The following is a 23,382-nucleotide window of genomic DNA, read 5'->3' as shown; positions in this document are numbered from 1 at the left end:
TACCTGGCAGGAAAAACGCACGTAAAATCTGCATGCGTTTTTCCTGCCAGTGAGAAGCGGAAAAAATATGCAGCTTTTCTGCATCGTGGGGACTTAAACTAAGTCATGTAGAAGGCTGTTTAGAGTCAATTTTGACTTTTAGATGTGTTACTTCCAAAAGGTGGCAGTAAAGTGCATGCTCTTTGCTTCTCTGAAGAGGCTACTGGCACATTCAACCTCTCAGGGCAGCATTCCATGGCTTAAAAGTCTTCATATGCCATTTTGGTGTTTTCTAAAAGGCCCCTTTGAACCAATATGCAAAGAGGAATAGCTGAACTAGTTGTTGCACCCCATAATCATTGATGGAGCTGGACCCCCTCCCCATACTCACACACCGAACGTGTGTCTTTACTAAGCCAATTTTAGAGGGTTAAAATGCTGCATATTGGTACCTAGTGATAATGCTCTAGTAATTTACAGCTTTATGATACACAAAAAACCAACATTGTATAATGATTTTTTCTTATTAGAATGTCAATATCATCTTCATGACATGTGCTGTATATCTGCATTATTCTTCATTACTCGTATTATGCTTTTTTTTGCAGGTAAAATGTGTACTTTGTATCAGCTTCTTATCATTCATTGCCAGTGTCATTGGACTTGTATTTAACAGTTGTGATCTTAATGATATGCTCTGCATCTCCCACTTCTATCCTATCGTTTGTAGGATAATACATGTAAGTTTAATGTTGCTATGTAAGTTTAATGTGCCAATATATACAGTGTAAATATTTATATATGGATATATATATATATATATATATATATATATATATATATATAAATACACAGGGTTGTCCAAAAGTAGGTGTACAGAAAGTCTAATAAGGTTATGAAGAGGGAGATTTATCAAACATGGTGTAACGTGAAACTGGCTCAGTTGCCCTTAGCAACCAATCAGATTCCACTTTTCATTCCTCACAGACTCTTTGGAAAATGAAAGGTGGAATCTGATTGGTTGCTAAGGGCAACTGAGCCAGTTTCACAGATCTAGTTTTCACAGATAGATCTCCCCCAAATCTGTTTTCTTTTCAGGTAATTCAGATAACACATAATGGCAAATAATTTAAATACAGATCAAAGAAAATGGATTTTAACAGAGTATTGGAAATCTCAAAATGGTGAAACCGTTAGAGCAAATTGGATTGAAACATTTGGTACTCAAGCCCTAAAGAGACAAACCATTTACCGCATTCGTGACAAATTCAATGCCACTGGCTCAATCCTTAATGCTCCAAAAAAGTCCACCAGAAGAGCCTCTTTGGAACTGGGAATTTCACGAGCTTCTATGATGCGAATCCTGAAATCTATTGGGTGGAAAGCTTATCGTCCACGTCTAATTCATGGTTTATTGGAGGATGATCCAGACAGGCGGCTGCAATTTAGTGTTTGATAAATCTCCCCCTTAATAACCTTATTACACTTTCTGTCCACCTACTTTTGGACCAACCTGTATATATATATACAGTACAGACCAAAAGTTTGGACACACCTTCTCATTTAAAGATTTTTCTGTATTTTCATGACTATGAAAATTGTACATTCACACTGAAGGCATCAAAACTATGAATTAACACATGTGGAATTATATACTTAACAAAAAAGTGTGAAACAACTGAAAATATGTCTTCTATTCTAGGTTCTTTAAAGTAGCCACCTTTTGCTTTGATGACTGCTTTGCACACTCTTGGCATTCTCTTGATGAGCTTCAAGAGGTAGTCACCAGAAATAGTCTTCCAACAATCTTGAAGGAGTTCTCAGAGATGCTTAGCACTTGTTGGCCCTTTTGCCTTCACTCTGCGGTTCATTTCACCCCAAACCATCTCGATAGGGTTCAGGTATGGTGACTGTGGAGGCCAGGTCATCTGGCGTAGCACCCCATCACTCTCCTTCTTGGTCAAATAGCCCTTACACAGCCTGGAGGTGTGTTTGGGGTCATTGTCCTGTTGAAAAATAAATGATGGTCCAACTAAACGCAAACCAGATGGAATAGCATGCCGCTGCAAGATGCTATGGTAGCCATGCTGGTTCAGTATGCCTTCAATTTTGAATAAATCCCCAACAGTGTCACCAGCAAAGCACCCCAACACCATCACACCTCCTCCTCCATGCTTCACGGTGGGAACCAGGCATGTAGAGTCCACCCGTTCACCTTTTCTGCGTCGCACAAAGACACGATGGTTGGAACCAAAGATCTCAAATTTGGACTCATCAGACCAAAGCACAGATTTCCACTGGTCTAATGTCCATTCCTTAGCCCAAACAAGTCTCTTCTGCTTGTTGCCTGTCCTTAGCAGTGGTTTCCTAGCAGCTCTTTTACCATGAAAGCCTGTTGCACAAAGTCTCCTCTTAACAGTTGTTGAAGAGATGTGTCTGCTGCTAGAACTCTGTGTGGCATTGACCTGGTCTCTAATCTGAGCTGCTGTTAACCTGCGATTTCTGAGGCTGGTGATTCGGATAAACTTATCCTCAGAAGCAGAGTTGACTCTTGTTCTTCCTTTCCTGGGGAGGTCGTCATGTGAGCCAGTTTCTTTGTAGCGCTTGATGGTTTTTGCAACTGCACTTGGGGACAATTTCAAAGTTTTCCCAATTTTTCGGACTGACTGACCTTAATTTCTTAAAGTAAAGATGGCCACTCATTTTTCTTTACTTAGCTGCTTTTTTCTTGCTATAATATAAATTCTAACAGTCTATTCAGTAGGACTATCAGCTGCGTATCCACCTGACTTCTGCACAACACAACTGATGGTCCCAGCCCCATTTATAAGGCAAGAAGTCCCTCTTATTAAACCTGACAGGGCACACCTGTGAAGTAAAAACCATTTCTGGTGACTACCTCTTGAAGCTCATCAAGAGAATGCCAAGAGTGTGCAAAGCAGTTATCAAAGCAAAAGGTGGCTACTTTGAAGAACCTAGAATATAAGACATATTTTCAGTTGTTTCACACTTTTTTGTTAAGTACATAATTCCTCATGTGTTAACTCTTAGTTTTGATGCCTTCAGTGTGAATGTACAATTTTCATAGTCATGAAAATACAGAAAAATCTTTAAATGAGAAGATGTGTCCAAACTTTTGGTCTGTACTGTATATATATATATATATATATATATATATATATATATATGTATATATATATATATATGTTTGTGTCCAAACTTTTGGTCTGTACTGTATATATATATATATATATATATATATATATATATATATATACACACAGCTCTGGCAAAAATGAAGAGACCACTGCAACATGTCTCCAAAATTCAAAGCTAAGAACTTTGTATTTATTTGCAGCAAGTGATAAAGTGTCAAAATACTAAAAAAGAAACAGTGCTTTCACACCTCAAATTACTCAAGTTTTGACTCAGGAACAGTTCAGAAATCAATATTTGGTGGACTAGCCATGATTTTTAATCACAGTTTTCATGCGTCTTGGCATGCTTTCCAATAGAAAACTGTTCAGTGGTCTCTTAATTTTTGCCAGAGCTGTACATATAAATATTTAGAGTGGAGGGTAAAATTCTGTTGACAGATTCCCTTTAATATAATATATAAATTATGTAAATAGCAAGTTGATATTTCCTAATTTTTTCCCCACCCTCACTTAGTAAGGTATCTAAATTTCCATTTTAAACATATCTCTTGGATGACAGGATTTTTTTAACACATTGGAAAAACCTACTGTAGTACATGCAATAATTTACCAATATATTATAAGTATTCCCATGTTCATGCAATAATTTACCCATATATTATAATTATCTAGTGAGGGCTTTTGCAATAGATAACTTACTCTGTATGTAATAGGCTGTAAACCCCGTTCTTATGGTTTGGTTCTTACAGGAGACGGACTTTATCATATATTGCTGCCTTATTGCACTGAACATCTTGGCATTGCTTCTGTCTTTTTTTGCATCATGCATTGGAAATGTGACTCTTGGATTGAAAACAAGGTAATAAGAAGAAGAAGAAGTAGAGATGAGCGGTGTTCGACTAGAACTGTTCGCCAATCTCAAATTCGAGCTGTTTTGGGCGGTGTTCGAGTTGTTCGACGAACTCGAACGATTTGCAAAAAATTCGGCTGTTCGAGGTTATGTTCGAAAACTGTTCGTGCACCAAAAGCGTGTCCTGCATGGCTGCCGCTATTTAGAGCACCAATCATGCAGGGATTGTCTGCCACTCACTGTAGTGCCACAGCCATGGTGGTTGTGGCATTACAGTGGTTGCCCAAATCGATGGAAACAATGCTCACAGTGAAACATGAAAAGCCGGCAATTCCGCAGCGGCATACACCGGTACCCGACAATTTAGAACTGAAAGAATAGAGTATCACACATAGATTAGATAGATAGAAACATGTCAGTCACATATATAAGAAGTACAGTGACAGTGTTGGTTACTGTACTTGTCATTTAGGGTTAAAGGATTTATTAAAAATAAATAATAGTGTTTTCATGCACCAGTCTCTTTAAAAAAGCCGGCCGGCAATTCAGCATTGGTACCCGACAATTTATAATAGAAAGAATAGAGCATCACACATAGATTAGATAGATAGAAACATGTCAGTCACATATACAAGAAGTACAGTGATAGTGTTGATTACTGTACTTGTCATTTAGTGTTAAAATAAAGGATTTATTTAAAAAAAAATTGGCGTGGGGTTCCCCGTAATTTTAGTCTCCAGCGGAGGTTAAGCAGATGTTTGAAGCCTGGGAAGGGGGTAATACCCTCGGAGCTTCCCAGGCTACTAATATCAGCTCCCAGCTGAATACCTAGCCTTTACTAGCTATTAAAATGGGGGACCCCCAAAAAAATGACGTGGGGTCCCCCCTATTTTAATAGCCAGCAAAGGTTAGGCAGACAGCTGGGGGCTGATATTAATAGCACAGGAAGGGTGCCATGAATATTGGCCCCCTCCCAGGCTAGAAACACCAGCCATCAGCCGCCCCAGAAATGGCGCATCCATAGGATGCGCCAATTCTGGCACTTAGCCTCGCTCTTCCCACTGCCCTGTAGCGGTGGCAGTGGGGTAATAGGGCTGGGGTTGATGTCAGCTTATAATGCCAGCTGACATCAAGCCCAGGTTAGTAATGGGGAGGCGTCTATAAGACACCCCCATTACTAACCCCATTGTCAAAGTTAAAAAAAAAACACAAACACCCAGAATAAAGTCCTTTAATTGAAATAAATACACCATTCTTTATTGTTCTAAATTAAACCATATTTACCATCACGCCCATTCCAGCTGAAGCCAACGATCTCCTGCAATAAAAGTAAAATAATAAAGCAACATCATCCTTACCTTTCTATGGTTCCCACGACAGCTTCAGCTCTGCTACATTCACATGACAGGCTGGACCGCAGCAGAACGCTGCCATCCAGCTTGCCATGCCGCAGAGACTGAGAAGCACAGGCATGCTTGTGCTCCTCAGTGTCTGGCTGTGACGGCATAAAGATGAGCCGAGGTCACGTCCAATGAACTCAGCTCACCTCATGCACGTCACTGACAGCGTGGGAGAATTCTCCTGCGCATGCGGTGAGTGCAGGAGAATTTTCCCACGCTGTCAGTGACGTGTATGAGGTGAGCTCATGTCCAATGAGCTCAGCTCACCTCATGCACGTCATTGACAGCGTGGGAAAATTCTCAGCGCTCAGCGCTTGAGCAGGATAATTCTCCCACACTGGGATGACATTGAGATGACAGGCTTGATCACAGCTGAGCGCTGCCATCCAGCATGCCATCCTTCATAGACACTGCAGAACGCAGGCATGCTTGCGCTCTGCAGTGTCTCTGAAGGATGACAAGCTGGATGGCAGCGCTCAGCTGTGATCCAGCCTGTCATCTCAATGCCATCCCAGCGTGGGAGAATTCTCCTGCTCAAGCGCTGAGCACTGAGAATTTTCCCACGCTGTCAGTGACGTGCATGAGGTGAGCGGAGTTCATTGTCGGCTCATCTGGATGCTGTCACAGCCAGACACTGAGGAGCGCAAGCATGCCTGCGCTTCTCAGTGTCTGCGGTATGCCAAGCTGGATGGCAGCGTTCTGCTGCGGTCCAGCCTGTCATGTGAATGTAGCAGAGCAGAAGCTGTCGTGGGAACCATGGAAAGGTAAGGATGATGTTGCTTTATTATTTTACTTTTATTGCAGGAGATCGTTGGCTTCAGCTGGAATGGGCGTGACGGTAAGTATGGTTTAATTTAGAACAATAAAGAATTGTGTCTTTATTTCAATTAAAGGACTTTATTCTGGGTGTTTGTGTTTTTTGTAACTTTGACTATGGGGTTAGTAATGGGGGTGTCTTCTAGATGCCTCTCCATTACTAACCTGTGCTTGATGTCAGCTGGCATTATAAGCTGACATCAACCCCAACCCTATTACCCCACTGCCACCGCTACAGGGCAGTGGGAAGAGCGAGGCTAAGTGCCAGAATTGGCACATCCTATGGATGTGCCATTTCTGGGGCGGCTGATGGCTGGTGTTTCTAGCCTGGGAGGGGGCCAATATTCATGGCACCCTTCCTGGGCTATTAATATCAGCCCCCAGCTGGGACCCCACGTCATTTTTTTGGGTGTCCCCCATTTTAATAGCTAGTAAAGGCTATGTATTCAGCTGGGGGCTGATATTAGTAGCCTGGGAAGCTCCGTGGGTATTACCCCCTTCCCAGGCTTCAAACATCTGCCCCAGCCGTCTGCTTAACCTCCGCTAGAGACTAAAATTACGGGGAACCCCATGCCAATTTTTTTTTTAATAAATCCTTTATTTTAACACTAAATGACAAGTACAGTAATCAACACTATCACTGTACTTCTTATATATGTGACTGACATGTTTCTATCTATCTAATCTATGTGTGATGCTCTATTCTTTCTGTTATAAATTGTTGGGTACCGATGCTGAAGTGCTGGCCGGCTTTTTTAGAGAGGCGGTGCATGAAAACACTAATATTTTTTTTAATAAATCCTTTAACACTAAATGACAAGTACAGTAACCAATACTGTCACTGTACTTCTTATATATGTGACTGACATGTTTCTATCTATCTAATCTATGTGTGATGCTCTATTCCTTCATGTCTAAATTGTCGGGTACAGGTGTATGCCGCTGCTGAATTGCCGGCCGGCTTTTTTAAAGAGAGTGTCTTCTGAGCAGTTTGTCAGCTTTTGGACACCTTTGAAGGTGTTTTCTATGTGTTTCTATGTGTTTTTGTTTGCCTGCCATTGGTTTTAACGGTGTTCGACGGTGTTCTAAGGTGTTCGATGAACAGTTCCACGAACATCCCAGTGTTCGACGAACCGAACCGAACCCGAACACTACGGGGGTGGCTCAACACTAATAAGAAGAAATAAGAAATATAAAGTAATAGAAAAACTGTCCACATCCTCATTAGAACTGCATTCCAAATGTGCCCATTCATGTATTGAGACTGCAGTCAGGTTTCTTTTTTAAAATCAAATCATTTTTATTGAAAACTCCAAATACAAATGTTCCATCTTTCAAATAACATAAATGACATAATAATTCCATAATATAAAACATAAACAAAATATCGCAACTTAAATTCCCTAACCCACCCTAAATCCAAATCCCAACATTCCAGAGAGGACCATTTTCATTTTCAGAGCACTTCCAGAAAAACGGAGTTGAAATTCTTGGAAGAGGGGAGAAGGAGGAAAAAAGAGGACTGAAAATTAAGTTATAGTATCGTAAATATACTATCTCTATTTAGAAGATTTGTGGGCAACCCTGGAGTATCCAAGCAAGGAATCCATAGCTTTTTAAATTTGTGAATTGAGTTACATTTATAATAGACTCCTCTTTCCAACCAGATGATATTATTTATCTTTAGTTGTAGTTATAGATGGAGGTTGTATGTCTAACCAATGAAATGCAAGAAGTTTACATGCTTGAAATAAGATTTGAGTGATACCTATGAATAGGGGCAAGTTGGGATCTACTCCAGCCTCAAATATTCCCAATATACATATAAGGGGATCTATTAACAATTTCACTCCATACACCCTTTCTATCAAGTGACCTCATTCCAAAATGGGCCTATCTGTCTACATTCCCACATCATATGAATCAAATGTGCCTCATCACATGACCTGTAGAAACAATGGTATCTATAAGGGGATAATGTATGTTAATATCCATCAGACCTGATGGAGCTGAGAGAGCATATTGGATTTGTAAGTATTGGTAAAAAGTGTTAAGCGATAAATTGAACTCCTCTTGGAGCCGTTGAAAACTTTTAAAGACAGAGTTCGTAAATATTTGTTCTATCGACCAGATCCCTTTTTTCTCCCAGTCAGAAAAACCCTTTAACGTTGATACGTCCCCCAAATTGCTATTTTGCTATAGCTGTGTGTATGTGGAGAATCACTTAATACTAGTGTTGAGCGAGCACTAAAATGCTCGGGAACTTGAAGCTCGGGCCGAGCTCACCGTGATACTCAGGTGCTCGACCCGAGCAACGAGCCCAATGTTAGTCTAAGGGAGACCCGAGCATTTTTTACGGCGGCACCCCCGGCAGTCTGTAGAAAGACTAAAAAGTGCCCAAAACGATAGTGACAGTGTTCAAATGACATGGGGACAGCATGGGATCACCCCAGGAAGCATTTCTGACCCCCAGGTCACTGCTGTCAACAACATGGTCAGAGGTATTAAACCACTTTTACAGGCTCACAATAAAACATTCAAAAACGAAACTGAAACGGTTTTCCTGTGAAATATGTTAAGGAACTTCCTTTCCAGGGTAAAGACTTGTGTATAAGGTAAAATAAATAACCAAAAACAAAAATACTCCTCCACACCTTGGGCTATGTTCACAAGTAGCATTTTTTATGCGTTTTTGCACTTTTGTATTGCTTTCAAACGTGACAAATGCATTCACCGGGAAATGTCATTTTAACATTTTACAATCTTATCTGGCCATGTGCTGTGTGACACATGCATACAGTGCTGAAAAGACATGGGGACAGCATGGGGAAGACCCCTGGAAGCATCTCTAACACCCAGGTCACTGCCTAAAAGTGTGCCCATCAAAAGTGATCCTAGCCGCATCAGAAGATGCAGACTTGCAACTATCCCCGTGCAAGTCCTTGTCCCAGGGCAGTGTTCAATTGTACCTTACCCATTCCTTGCAATGCAAGCGCAAGTATGCAGCCTGCCACCCACCCACACCCAGGCTGCAATACCATACTGCTAGCTTGTACTTGAAATGGGGCCTTATAGTTTGGAGGAGGCCAAAGCTGGCCACTACTTCATGGCTGCTTCAGCAGCGAGGTATCCATACTCAGTCCCCAGCTGCCCGGCGGCCGGGTGTCCACACTCGGTCCCCAGCCGCCTGGGGGCGGCCGGGTGTCCATAAACAGACCCCAGCCGCCCCTATTTCTCCTGTCAACTTCCCCCACACTTTTCTTAGCCCAGCATGCTTTAGGGCAGCATTGGACGAGCCCACCAGAGAACCAGACTCCTCCGGTGGGCCCTGACTTCTCCGTCAGGGGAGTTGAGAGTGCCAAGGTGAGGAGCATGATGATGATGATAGAAGTTAGAATCTGCTTTGTTTTCTTGGAATGCAAGCGCATGTATGTAGTAGCGACTAGGCCTGAGGTGGTCAGCATTTTGGCGCATATCCTAACTTCTCCGAGGATTGCTGGATGTTTTCCTGCTACTATCCCAGTTCTATGACTCCCGTTAAAACAAAGCTTCAGGTGATGAATGATGGATGGCCTAAGCAGTGAATGGAAGGCTTTCCAAAAATTATGAGCAACTGCAATGCCCCTTGAAACAGATGTGGAATACAGCATACTAAAAACCTTCTACCCATTATTGGGGAGTAGGTCTCCCTTAGAGTTCGCCTATGCATTGAAAAGCAAAAGCTGACTAAAATTAGGAGGAAATGCAATGCCCGTTAGAAGAGTCGTGGAGGTTAGAGTTAATTAAAAACAACATGTCAATGCCCCTTGAAAGAGCTGTGGAGTTCAGAGTGGTTTAACAAGATGGTTTTAATGCCCCTTGGAAGAGGCATGGAGGTCGCAGTAGCTTAACAAGATGGTTTTAATGCCCCTTGGAAGAATGGTGGGGGTCGCAGTGGAAAAAAAAGACAATATCAATGCCCCTTGGAAAAGTGGTGGAGGTCGCAGTAGCTTAACAACATGGTTTTAATGCCCCTTGGAAGAATGGTGGAGGTTGCAGTGGAATAAAAAGACAATATCAATGCCCCTTGGAAAAGTTGTGGAGGTCGCAGTAGCTTAACAAGACGGTTTTAATGCCCCTTGGAAGAGACGTGGAGGTCGCAGTAGCTTAACAAGACGGTTTTAATGCCCCTTGTAAAAGTGGTGGAGGTCGCAGTGGCTTACCAAGACGGTTTTAATGCCCCTTGGAAGAGACGTGGAGGTCGCAGTAGCTTAACAAGATGGTTTTAATGCCCCTTGGAAAAGTGGTGGAGGTCGCAGTAGCTTAACAAGATGGTTTTAATGCCCCTTGGAAGAGACGTGGAGGTCGCAGTAGCTTAACAAGACGGTTTTAATGCCCCTTGGAAGAATGGTGGAGGTCGCAGTGGAATAAAAAGACAATATCAATGCCCCTTGGAAAAGTGGTGGAGGTTGCAGTAGCTTAACAAGATGGTTTTAATGCCCCTTGGAAGAATGGTGGAGGTCGCAGTGGAATAAAAAGACAATATCAATGCCCCTTGGAAAAGTGGTCGACGTCGCAGTAGCTTAACAAGACGGTTTTAATGCCCCTTGGAAGAGATGTGGAGGTTGCAGTAGGTTAACAAGATGGTTTTAATGCCCGTTGGAAAAGTGGTGGAGGTCGCAGTAGCTTAACAAGACGATTTTAATGCCCCTTGGAAGAGACGTGGAGGTCGCAGTAGCTTAACAAGATGGTTTCAATGCCCCTTGGAAAAGTGGTGGAGGTCGCAGTAGCTTAACAAGACGGTTTAAATGCCCCTTGGAAGAATGGTGGAGGTCGCAGAGGAATAAAAAGACAATATCAATGCCCCTTGGAAAAGTGGTGGAGGTCACAGTAGCTTAACAAGACGGTTTTCATGCCTCTTATAAGAGCCATGCAGTACAGCATATTAAAAACATTATTCCCATTATTGGGGAGTGAGTCTCCCATAGTCTTTGCCTATGCCTTCCAAGCAAAAGCTGCCAAAAATTAGGACAGAGGAACTTGCAATGCTGGCAACATGGACCATGGTCACCCTGGTGGTATAGTGGTGGTGGAGGCTGAGGATGAGGAGAAGAGAAAAATACAGCCGAAATGAGGAAGCGTATACCCATGTGTGGGTGTGAAGCGGTGCATGGAATACAACTCCCGAAATAACACAGTGGATTTGACTTTATGTTACTCTGCTGTCATTTGGTGGTGATAAGAAGTCTGGCCCAATCCAGCCCTTGTTCATATTGATAAGGGTCAGCTTGTCAGCATTGTCAGTTGACAGGCGAGTGCGCTTATCAGTTATAATTCCCAAAGCGGCACTAAAAACATGCTCCGATAACACGCTAGCGGCAGGGCAGGCCAGGACCTCCAAGACGTACAGAGCAAGTTCATTCCAAGTGTCCAGCTTGGATACCCAATAATTAAAAGGCACAGAGGAATCACGGAGGACGCTTGTACGGTCGGCAAGGTACTCCCTCACCATCTTTTGAAACTTTCCACTCCTTGTGAGAGTACCCTGCGCGTCAGGGCCTGTAAGCTGGGCGGGTCTCAGAAAACTGTCCCAGAATGTTGACAGTGTTCCCCTGCCTCTGCTGGATTGGAGTTGCGTCTCTCTCACCTGTACGCCTTGGTTGGTCAACGAACTGTGACCTCTGCCGCTAGCGTGTTCAGATGGGAATTTTTTTAACAGTTCTGCAGCAAGGGCCTTCTGGTACTGCCACATTTTTGTAGACCTCTCCACCTTAAGAATAACAGAGTGAAAGTTCTCCTTGTTGCGGGGGTCTAAAAGTGTCACCAACCAGTAATGACTGTCACCCAACATTTTGACAATGCAAGGGTCACGGTTAAGGTAGCGTAACATAAAGTCAGCCATGCGTGCCAGACTGGTAATGGGCAAGACTTCCGTGTCCTCACCAAGATGATGACTGACCATGCTCTTCTCCTCCTCCTCCCTCCTGTCTTCAGGCCACCCACGCTGAACCGACTGTATGACAGTTGTACAGGTACTACTGTCTACAGCTCATGTTACCAGCTCCTGTTCTTCCTCCTCCTCCTCCTCCTCCTCTCCCTCATTGTCCCCCAATGCACATTGGGATGAGATGAGGCTGGGCTATGTGTAACTTCCCATTAAGTCTTCTTGATCCATCTCATCATACTCTGGCTGCAATGCCTCCTCTTTATTTCTCTGCAGAGAGCATTGCAAAAGACAGACAAGTGGGATGCTGACGCTAATGATGGCGTCATCGCCACTCACCATATTGGTGGACTCCTCAAAGTTTGTCAGGATGGTACATATGTCAGACATCCAGGACAACTCCTGAGGTCTTATGCGTAGAGTCTGACCTTAATATCGACAGCCTTGTTGCAGCTGGTACTCCACAACTGCTCTCTTCTGCTCACAAATCCTTTGCAACATGTGGAGGGTAGAGTTCCAACGTGTGGGGACATCACACACCAGTCGGTGTGCTGGAAGCTGCAAACTCTGCTGCCATACAGCAAGGGCGGCGGAAGCTGTAGCCAACTTGCGAAAATGAGCTGAATGGTGGCGTACTTTGACGAGCAGATCTGGCAACTCGGGGTACGATTTAAGAAACCGCTGAACCATGAGGTTAAGCACATGAGCCAGGCATGGTACATGTGTGATCTCGCCTCGCCTCAGAACTGACACCAGGTTACGGCCATTGTCACACACGACTATGCCTGGATGTAGGTTCAGTGGTCTCAGCCACAGATCTGCCTGCTCTTTCACAGCTGTCCACAACTAACAAGCAGTGTGAGGTTTATCACCTAAGCTTATGAGTTTCAGCACAGCCTGTTGCCGCTTGGCTGAGGCAGTACTGCAGTGCTTCCAGCTTGTAACTGATGTGGTGATATCTGAGATGGAGGCTGAACATGAGGAGGGAGAGGAGGATGATGCACAGGAGCTGTACACTGTGGGGGCAACTCTGACTGACATTGAGCCCGCAATCCTCGTTGTGGGGAGGATGTATTCCCTCCCAAGGTCCGACTGGGTCCCGGCTTCCACTATGTTTACCCAGTGTGCCATCAGGGAGATGTACCGTCCCTGGTCACAAGCACTTGTCCACGTGTCCATTGTCAGGTGGACTCTCCCAGTAACTGCGCTGTTGAGGGCACGGCAGATGTTTTGCGACACATGCTTGTGTAGTGCGGGGATGGCACACCGGGCAAAATAGTGTTGGCTGGGTACCGAGTACCGAGGGACGGCCACTGCCATAAGGTTGCGGAAGGATTCCGTCTCCACCAGCCTAAAAGGCAGCATTTCCAACGCAAGCAGTCGTGAAATGTGCAAATTTAGGACTGTGGCCTGTGGGGCGTTGATTGCGAATTTGCACTTTCGTTCAAAGCTCTGGGATATGGACATTTGAACTCTGCGGTGTGATGTGGATGTGGATGTTGATGCTGTTTCTTAAGAAACTGCCATAACAAGTGAAGACTGAGAGGAGGGGGCATCTTTGCATGCAGTATGGACAGGGGATTGCCTTGCACGCACAACAGGGGGTTCTGTTACACGCACAACAGCAGAAGAAGCAGTGGTGAAACCCGCTGACACTGGTCGTGGACCCTGGGGTTCGCCCCATAAAGTCGGGTGCTTTGCTTCCACGTGCCTGAAAATGCTGGTGGTGGTCAGGCTGGTAGTTTTGTCACCCCTGCTGATGCTGGCATGGCAGGTGGTACAAATGGCCTTTTTGGGGTTATCAGCAGAGTCTTTAAAAAAATTCCAGACTCTGGAAGACCTACTGGTTGTACTGGCAACGTCCCTCGTGTTGGTGTTACGGGGAACTGTTGCCCGCCTTCTGTGTGCTGCCACCACACTGCTTCTTCCTGCCTGTTGGGGTTCTCTGCCTCCCTCCCCCTGTGTGCTGCTGGCCTCGCTCTGTGTGTCCTCCTGCCATGTTGGGTCAGTTACTAGATCATCCACCACCTCCTCCTCTTCCACTTGCGCACCACGATCCTCCTCCTCACTTCCTGGCAATTGTGTCTCGCCATTGTCCTCCTCTTGTGACAAATTGCCAGCGTCAACTTCCTGTGGCCGTGGCTATTCAAATATTTGGGCATCGCTACATGGGATCTCCTCTTGCACCACTTCAAGTGGAGCAGGCGAGGGGCACAAATATGGAAATGGATCAGTGAACAGCTCTTCAGAGTGTCCAAGTGTGGGATCAGTTGTTGTCTGACGACACTCGGCATGGTGGGAGGAAGGAGCATGCGGTCGAGACTCACGGCTACTAAAACTTGACCGTGTGGAAGACAGACCGGAGGTGGTGGTGCCCAGGTAACTAGAAGTATTATCTGCTATCCAATTAATAACCTGTTGACACTGATCAGTTCGCAATACTGGTGTTGTAGTGTGCTTCCCTAGTAATTCGGTCAAGAAGTGGGAGCGAGAAGATGTGGCTGTTGGTTGTAGCACATTTTCACCTTGGCCACGGCCCCGTCCTCTACACGCACCATCACCAGAAGGTCCAGTTCCACATCCCTTGCCACGCGCCTTGCCCATTGTAAATGTAGTAAAATAGCTTACACTTGCACTATCAATGGAAAAAGGGTAATAAAAAGGAGATTAGAACCGTGGAAGAGGAAAACTACAGTTCTATTTCTCTGGCCTACACCAGACTCTTTTAAACAGATATATTGGTGTCTGACCAGTCAGAGAGACACTATTACTGTTTTTTTTTTTATGGCAAAAAATGCCAAAAACAGGATAATACAGACATTTGACCCGTGGAACTGCAAAACCACAGTTCTATTTCTCTGGCCTACACCAGACTCTTTTAATCAGATATATTGGTGTCTGACCAGTCAGGGAGACACTATTACAGTTTTTTTTTTACGTCAAAAAATGCCAAAGCAGGATAATACAGAGATTTGACCCGTGTAACTGCAAAACCACGGTTCTATTTCTCTGGCCTACACCAGACTCTTTTAAACAGATATATTTGTGTCTGACCAGTCAGGGAGACACTATTACTGTTTTTTTTACGGCAAAAAATGCCAAAAGCAGGATAATACTGAGATTTGACCCGTGGAACTGCAAAACCACAGTTCTATTTCTCTGGCCTACACCAGACTCTTTTAAACAGATATACTGGTGTCTGACCAGTCAGTGAGACACTATTACAGGTTTTTTTTATGGCAAAAAATGCCAAAAGCAGGATAATACAGAGATTTGACCCGTGGAACTGCAAAACCACAGTTCTATTTTTCTGGCCTACACCAGACTCTTTTAAACAGATATATTGGTGTCTGACCAGTCAGGGAGACATTATTACAGTTTTTTTTTTACGTCAAAAAATGCCAAAGCAGGATAATACAGAGATTTGACCCGTGTAACTGCAAAACCACGGTTCTATTTCTCTGGCCTACACCAGACTCTTTTAAACAGATATATTTGTGTCTGACCAGTCAGGGAGACACTATTACTGTTTTTTTTACGGCAAAAAATGCCAAAAGCAGGATAATACTGAGATTTGACCCGTGGAACTGCAAAACCACAGTTCTATTTCTCTGGCCTACACCAGACTCTTTTAAACAGATATATTGGTGTCTGAATAGTCAGGGAGACACTATTAGGGTATGTGCACACGATGCAGAAATGAAGCAGAAAATTTCTGCATCATTTCTGCATCTCCCTGGCAGAAAAAACGCATGCAGATTGTGCATGTGTTTTTCCTGCGGAATACATGCAGATTCACATGCGTTTCCGCATGTGGATTGACAAGCGCTTTCCTGGCGATTTTAGCATCACCTGTAAAGTGCCTGACAACTTGGTCACACTATATAAATCCATGCAACCGGCATGGATTTATATAGTGTGACCCGAGAGAGTGGTAAAAATAAAAAATAAATGCATACTTTACCCTCCGATGGCCTGCGCTTTCCTGCTCACTCCATTCTCCCGGCTGCCGGCCACTTTGAATCGAAAGACCTGCCGACGTCAGCGTCTCGTGACCCGTCACATGACTCTGACGTCAGCGCAGGTCCTTCAACTCACTGCAAAGTGCCGGGAACCAAGCAGGAGCGGTACGCGGGCCGCCAGAAGGTAAGTATACATTTACTTTTTATTTTATTCTTTTTTTACAGCTTTTTTAATGGTACCTGGGTGTGGAGGAGACTCTCCTCTCATCTACATCCGGGTACCATCGCACATTAGAACGCGCCAATTACGCAAGTACAGATGCAGTCTTGCGGAATTGGCGCGTTCTAATGCAAGTCAATGGCGGCGAAAACGCAGCGTTTCCGCAAAATTAATGGACATGCTGCAGATTTTTGAGCGCAGCGTTTACGCTGCGGAAAAATACGCATCATGGGCACAGCACATGCGGATTTCTATTGGGGAACATTGCTGACCTTCTACCATGCATTTTTAATGCGTTTCCGCGGCGTTTACGCAGCTGCAAAAACGCAGCGGAAACGCATCGTGTGAACTCAGCCTTACAGTTTTTCTTTTATGGCAAAAAATGCCAAAAGCAGGATAATACAGACATTTGACCCGTGGAACTGCAAAACCACAGTTCTTTTTCTCTGGCCTACACCAGACTCTTTTAAACAGATATATTGGTGTCTGACCAGTCAGGGAGACACTATTACTGTTTTTTTTCACGTCAAAAAATGTCAAAAGCAGGATAATACAGACATTTGACCCGTGGAACTGCAAAACCACAGTTCTGTTTCTCTGGCCTACACCAGACTCTTTTAAAAAGATATATTGGTGTCTGAACAGTCAGGGCGACACTATTACTGTTTTTTTTACATCAAAAAATGCCAAAAGCAGGATAATACAGACATTTGACGCATGGAACTGCAAAACAACAGTTCTATTTCTCTGGCCTACACCAGACTCTTTTAAATAGATATATTGGTGTCTGACCAGTCAGGGAGACACTATTACAGTTTTTTTTTTACGTCAAAAAATGCCAAAAGCAGGATAATACAGAGATTTAACCTGTGGAACTGCAAAACCACAGTTCTATTTCTCTGGCCTACACCAGACTCTTTTAAACAGATATATTGGTGTCTGAACAGTCACAGACACACTCAATTTTTTTTTTGGGGGGGGGGAAATACTGAAAGGTTAATAAGACGCGTATTTGTACAGTCTGACTGAGGAAAAAAAAAATACAGGATTTAGATGAAAAAAAAAAGGATTTTTCCTGGCCCCTGAGACCAGGGGATAAGTCTAGCAATTTGACCAACAGGAGCACACAGGACTGTAATGCAGCGTCTGCTGGTATAACCACTGCGGCTCCTATATAGTCTGCCTGCCTGCCTTATATCTGGGATGGATATTAGTCCTGAGAAGGACTGTTTGTTTGATTTGGCAGGCTTTAGAGACCCTACACTACCTATTTCGCACTATATATCTCTCCCTAACTCAGCAGCACTCTCCCTACACTGTCTGATCCGGAGCGACTGTGTCCAAGATGGCGGCGCCCGGTTTTAAATACTCGAGGTGACTCTGTGCGGCCAGCCAATCACTTTAATGCCCACAAACAACATGGCTGCGGCATTCCAGTGACTGGCTGGCAATCCCTGCATGTTCATTGGCTCTGTAAAGAGCACCAAACGTGCAGGGCGGCGACCCGAGCTCCCGCCCGAGTAACCCGGAAATGCTCGGTGCTCGCCGAACATCCCGAGTAGTGAGATGCTCGGGCGAGTACCGAGCAGTGTCGAGCATGCTCGCTCAACACTACTTAATACCCATAAATTTCTTTCCCTTGTCCATATACTTTATACACTGACGCCAATGTGGGAGTAAGAGGATTCCCCTAAGGAGAAATCTCAGACTCCAGAAAACACAGAGGTGAAGCCCATTTCATATTCTGAAAAATAAGAGCACCCGACTTGCCCATGTCATTTCTACTTCCCCATCCATGGAGGTGTTGTAGTTGGCATTCAATAAAATAAAACCATGGATCAGGAATGGCCAGCCCACCCTCATCCTAATTACGTTGGAGAGTTTGTAGTTTTATTCGAGCATGCTGTTTACGCCATATTAATTCCCTGAACATGGTTTGTACTTTACGAAATATGGGGTGAGGACCCCTACAAAGGAACATTATATAGTACATATAACAATAAGGCTCATCTTGATAAGACTTCCTCTATATATAACTGATAAGGGGACCATGCATTCCCTTGGTTGTAAATTTATCTAACAAAGGGTCTACATTTAATCTTACATATTCTTTAGGTTTGGGACTGACAGTTATTCCCAAGTATTTAAATTTGTCTACAGCTTGTAACTGAGATTGTATATTGGATAATGGGGCTGCAGTCAGGTTTCTAAGGGTGGATTCACATGCTGCAGAAATTGCTGCAACTGAAAAAGAGTTTATATTAATCTGAATGGAATTGTTTCAGATGAATTGTACAGGTGGAGAAATTTCCATAACAAAATCGATGGCAAATAAGCAGCTTGTGCGCATTATGGGTTACAGTTAAACTAGCTTTTGAACCCATTCTACGCCCAGGTGGCGAACATTTTTATTGGTATATGGTCTCCCATGCTGGTATGTGCTGCCCCCCTCCTGGTATTTGCGCTCCCCCCATCCTGTCTCCACCATCCTCTTCTGGTATGCATGGCACCCCTCACCCCCAATCCTGGTATGCATGGCACCCCTCATCCCAAATTCTGGAAAGCAGGGCACCCCTCATCCCAAATCCTGGTATGCGTGGCACCCCTCATCCCCAATCCTGGTATGCGTGGTACTCCTCATCCCTATCCCGGTATGCGTTGCACCCCTCACCCCCAATCCCGGTATGCATGGCAGCCCTCACCCCCAATCCCGGTATACATGGCACCCCTCACCTCAATCCCAATATGCATGGCACCCCTCACCCCCAATCCCGGTATGCATGGCACCCCTCACCCCCAATCCCCATATGCATCCCTCACCCCCAATCCCGGTATGCATGTCACCCCTCATCTTTATCCTGGTATGCATGGCATCCCTCATCCTTATCCTGGTATGCATGGTCCCCTCATCCCCAATCCCAGTATGCATGGCACCCCTCATCCCCAATCCCGGTATGCATGGCACCTCTCATCCTTATCCTGGTATGCATGGTACCCGTCATCCTGGTATGCATGGTGCCCCGCATTCCTATCCTGGTATGTCTGGTACCCCTCATCCCTATTCTGGTATGCATGGCACCCCTCACCCCCCAATCCTGGTATGTGTGGTACCCCTCACCCCCCAATCCTGGTATGTGTGGTACCCCTCACCCCCCAATCCTAGTATGCATGGTCCCCTCACCCCCCAATCCTGGTAGGCATGGTCCCCTCACCCCCCAATCCTGGTATGTGTGGCCCCCTCACCTCCCAATCCTGGTATGTGTGGCCCCCTCACCCCCCAATCCTGGTATGTGTGGCCCCCTCATTCCTTTTACGCTGTACATACATACAAAAAAATAAACACTTATACTCACCTTTCTTCCCTGTGCTCCAGGGCTGCTGCATCCCATTCTGCCGGTGGCCGGGGGAGGAGTGCGGCCCCAAAGCACCACGCTGTCTGGCGCCATTTTGCTGAAGACACACTGCAAATGTGTCTTCAGTAAAATGGCGCTGGATAGCGCTATGCGCATGCACTGATCCAACGCCTCACTCCTGCCCTGGCCTCCGGCAAAAAGAGGCGCTGCGGCAACACTCCTCCCGGTCAGGTAAGTATGTAAGTATGGCGCCGGAGATTGCAGTATGCGTTCAGTGTCTACACATACTGCGATCTCCGGCAACATACACACTCCTCTTACCTGTAACGCCTGGATTCCTGCTTCTGTCTGGAGCCAGACTGCGTGTTGCGCATGCGCAGTCTATAAAGGCTTCAGACAGAAACACGCATCCTCGGTTATTATAGTTAAATTAGTGACAAAATGTACAATAGGGGGAGGAAGGTTTAACTTGATGGACCTAGGTCTTTATTCAACCTATGTAGCTATGTAACTATGTAACATTCCTAAAGGCTCCACACTTGCATACACTTCACCAGGAATCCATTGCAGGTTGCTCGATCTTGTGGTGGGAGATGTATATCAATAGTATCAGCTCCTGTTGATCCTTGATGAGAATATAAAGTAAATCTGTCAGTAGGATCAACCTTCCTAAGTCATCTATATGGCCATGCAGGTCATAGAAAGTTGAATAAAATTGACATCTGAGATCCAATGTTTTATTCCTGAGAAATCCACATGTTTCTTAATATGTAAATGAGTTGTTAAAATCTGTGGGCTGGACACAGATCTGCAGGAGAGTCTGCCTTCACATATTATTTTAAATGAAGGGGGTGTTACCAGTGAGAGACATGTAGTTCAGGAGAGCAGACTGTCATTCATTACATGTTTCACACTGGTAACACCTTCTTTCATTTAAAGTAAGCTCTGGAGGCAAAGTTTCAGGGAGTCTTGTGTCCAGCCCAGAGATCTTAACAGCTCATTTACATACAGTGAAGGAAATAAGTATTTGATCCCTTGCTGTTTTTATAAGTTTGCCCACTGACAAAGACATGAACAGTCTATAATTTTAAGGGTAGGCTAATTTTAACATTGAGGGATAGAATATCCAAAAAAATTCAAGAAAATCACATTGTATAAATTAGATACATTTTTTTGCATTTTGCAGTGAGAAATAAGTATTTGATCCCTCTGGCAAACAACACTTAATACTTGGTGGCAAAACCCTTGTTGGCAAGTTAAACAGTCAGAATTTTTTTTGTAGTTGATGATGAGGGTTGCGCACATGTCAGGAGGAATTTTGGTCCATTCCTCTTTGCAGATCATCTCTAAATCATTAAGATTTTGAGGCTGTCGCTTGGCAAGTCAGAGCTTCAACTCCCTCCATAAGTTTTCTAAGGGATTACGGTCTGGAGACTGGCTAGGCTGCTCCATGACCTAAGTGTGCTTCTTTTTGAGCCACTCCTTTGTTGCCTTGGCTGTATGTTTTGGGTCATTGTCTTGCTGGAAGACCCAGCCACGACCCATCTTCAATGCTCTTACTGATGGAAGGAGGTTGTTGGCATACATAACCCCATCCATCTTCCCATCAGTACGGTGTTGTCGTCATGTCCCTTTTGCAGAAAAGCACCCCCAAAGTATAATGTTTCCCCCACCATGCTTCACGGTTGGGCCGATGTTCTTAGGGTTGTACTCATCCTTCTTCTTTCTCCAAACATGGCAAGCTGAGTTAATGCTCAATTTTTGTCTCGTCTGACCACAGCACCTTCTCCCAATAACTCACAAAATCATCCAGGTGTTCATCGGCAAACTTTAGACAGGCCTGCACATGTGCCTTCCTGAGCAGGGGGACCTTGCAAGCACTGCAGGATTTTAAACCTTTTAGGCGTAAGGTGTTACCAATGGTTTTCTTGGTGACTGTGGTTCCAGCTGCCTTGAGATCATTAACAAGTTCCCCCCGTGTAGTTTTAGTCTGATCTCTCACCTTCCTCATGATCAAGGATACCCCACAAAGGGAGATTTTGCATGGTGCCCCAGATCGATGTCGATTGACAGTCATTTTGTATTTCTTCCATTTTCTTACTATTGCACCAACAGTTGTCTCCTTCTCACCCAGCATCTTACTTATGGTTTTTAAGCCCATTCCAGCTTTGTGCAGGTCTATTATCTTGTCCCTGACATCCTTAGAAAGCTCTTTGGTCTTGCCCATGATGTAGAGGTTAGAGTCTGACTGATTAATTAAGTCTGCGGACAGGAGTCTTTTATACAGGTGACTATGTAAGACAGATGTCTTTAATGCAGGTAACGAGTTGATTAGGAGCGTTTAACTGGTCTGTAGGAGCCAGAACTCATAATGGTTTGAAAGGGATCAAATACATATTTCTCACTGCAAAATATAAATAAATTTATCTAATTTATACAATGTGATTTTCTTGATTTTTTTTTTGGATATTTTATCTCTCAATGTTAAAATTAACCTACCTTTAAAATTATAGACTCTTCATGTCGTTGTCAGTGGGCAAACTTTCAAAAATAGCAAGGGATCAAATATTTATTTCCCCAACTGTATTAAGAAGTGGAATTCCCTGGAATAAGACATCAGATCTCAGATATCAAGGTAACATTTTATTGAACTTCCTTTGAGCTGCATGCCCAGATAGACAATTTAGAAAGGTTGATCCTACTGACAGATTTCCTTTAAGTTTGCAAGGAAAATCTTTATAGTTTAAAATAATGTCTTCTATAGAAATAGGTTTAACACCTATTGAAATGTGTAGGGATATACTTTACAAAAAGTATTCAATAACATACCTATCTATAAATTGATGTACCAAATAACAAAAGATTAAAATATTTCAATACTTTATTATAATATGAGTGCTTTTTAAAAAATAAAAAAATACAGGGAAGTATTAGCACAGAAGAAAGCCACCACGTACTGGATCAAGGACAATATCTTTATAAGTACTGTGACAAAGTCACTGGTAAAGTGCTGGAGGTGAGATACGTTTCCCTGAGGCTATTAGCTTCAGTGAATTAAAGCTGTTAAGTTTCCTCCAGCATGTTATGTGCAAGGAGGGGTTAAGTCACCATGTGTAAAGGGCGTGTTTTTATGAGAACAACCAAGAGTGGGCGGGAGGTTGTTCTCCATATCTCCACCTCAGGGTGTGGTCTGGGGTTTAAATACAAGGACTGCTGAAGCATTAGTTGTTCAGTGTATCTGGAGAGGCATACTCCAGACAGCAGATGTGTGTTCTGTGCTGACCTAAACCATGTGGAGTTTCTAACTCTCAGCAGGCGGACACCTGCTAACACAAGGACTGTGTTGTGCGTGAGGATGTTGTTTTTGTTTGTTTTCCCGTTTTGCCCAAAGGGTTGTGTTTATTTTCATGGACTCAATGTCGACTTATGCCACATTCTAATAAACCAACAAGAGATTTAAAGAGACAGCGTACCTGTGTCTACCTCTTTGTGCAGCTGAGTGAGCGATCTACCACAGTACAAATGACACCTAATCAGTACTAATGCACGCTCTACTTTCTGTATCAGTTGATTTATGTGCTTTTCTATGTACTATTGACCTTTTATTTGTATTTTGGGCTTTTGTGCAACTATTCATTATATGTGGTAGGAGTTTGGTTATTCCACCCTTATATTTTTTGCACTGAGCACTATATGGCACTACGATAATACATTGTAATTG

General features: G+C 44.0%; 1 protein-coding gene across 4 annotated transcripts in view; it reads left to right on the top strand.

The window, feature by feature from the left end:
* Positions 1-23,382, top strand: part of LOC141271151 (uncharacterized) — a 200,711-nt gene that overhangs the window by 132,623 nt on the left and 44,706 nt on the right. For 2 of the 4 annotated variants that reach the window (XM_073681256.1, XM_073681253.1), the window contains 3 exons: positions 588-719; positions 3,887-3,996; positions 22,175-22,296. In XM_073681256.1, coding sequence (XP_073537357.1) covers positions 588-719; positions 3,887-3,996; positions 22,175-22,296 — 364 coding nt within the window. The remainder of the gene's footprint in view (positions 1-587; positions 720-3,886; positions 3,997-22,174; positions 22,297-23,382) is intronic. The other 2 variants (XM_073681255.1, XM_073681254.1) reach the window with 1 other exon arrangement.

Source organism: Phyllobates terribilis, unplaced genomic scaffold (genome assembly GCF_046119375.1).
Source record: "Phyllobates terribilis strain yellow unplaced genomic scaffold, ASM4611937v1 Scaffold_5__5_contigs__length_657084704, whole genome shotgun sequence".
Taxonomy (NCBI): domain Eukaryota; kingdom Metazoa; phylum Chordata; class Amphibia; order Anura; family Dendrobatidae; genus Phyllobates; species Phyllobates terribilis.
This window is presented reverse-complemented; position numbering and strand designations above follow the sequence as displayed.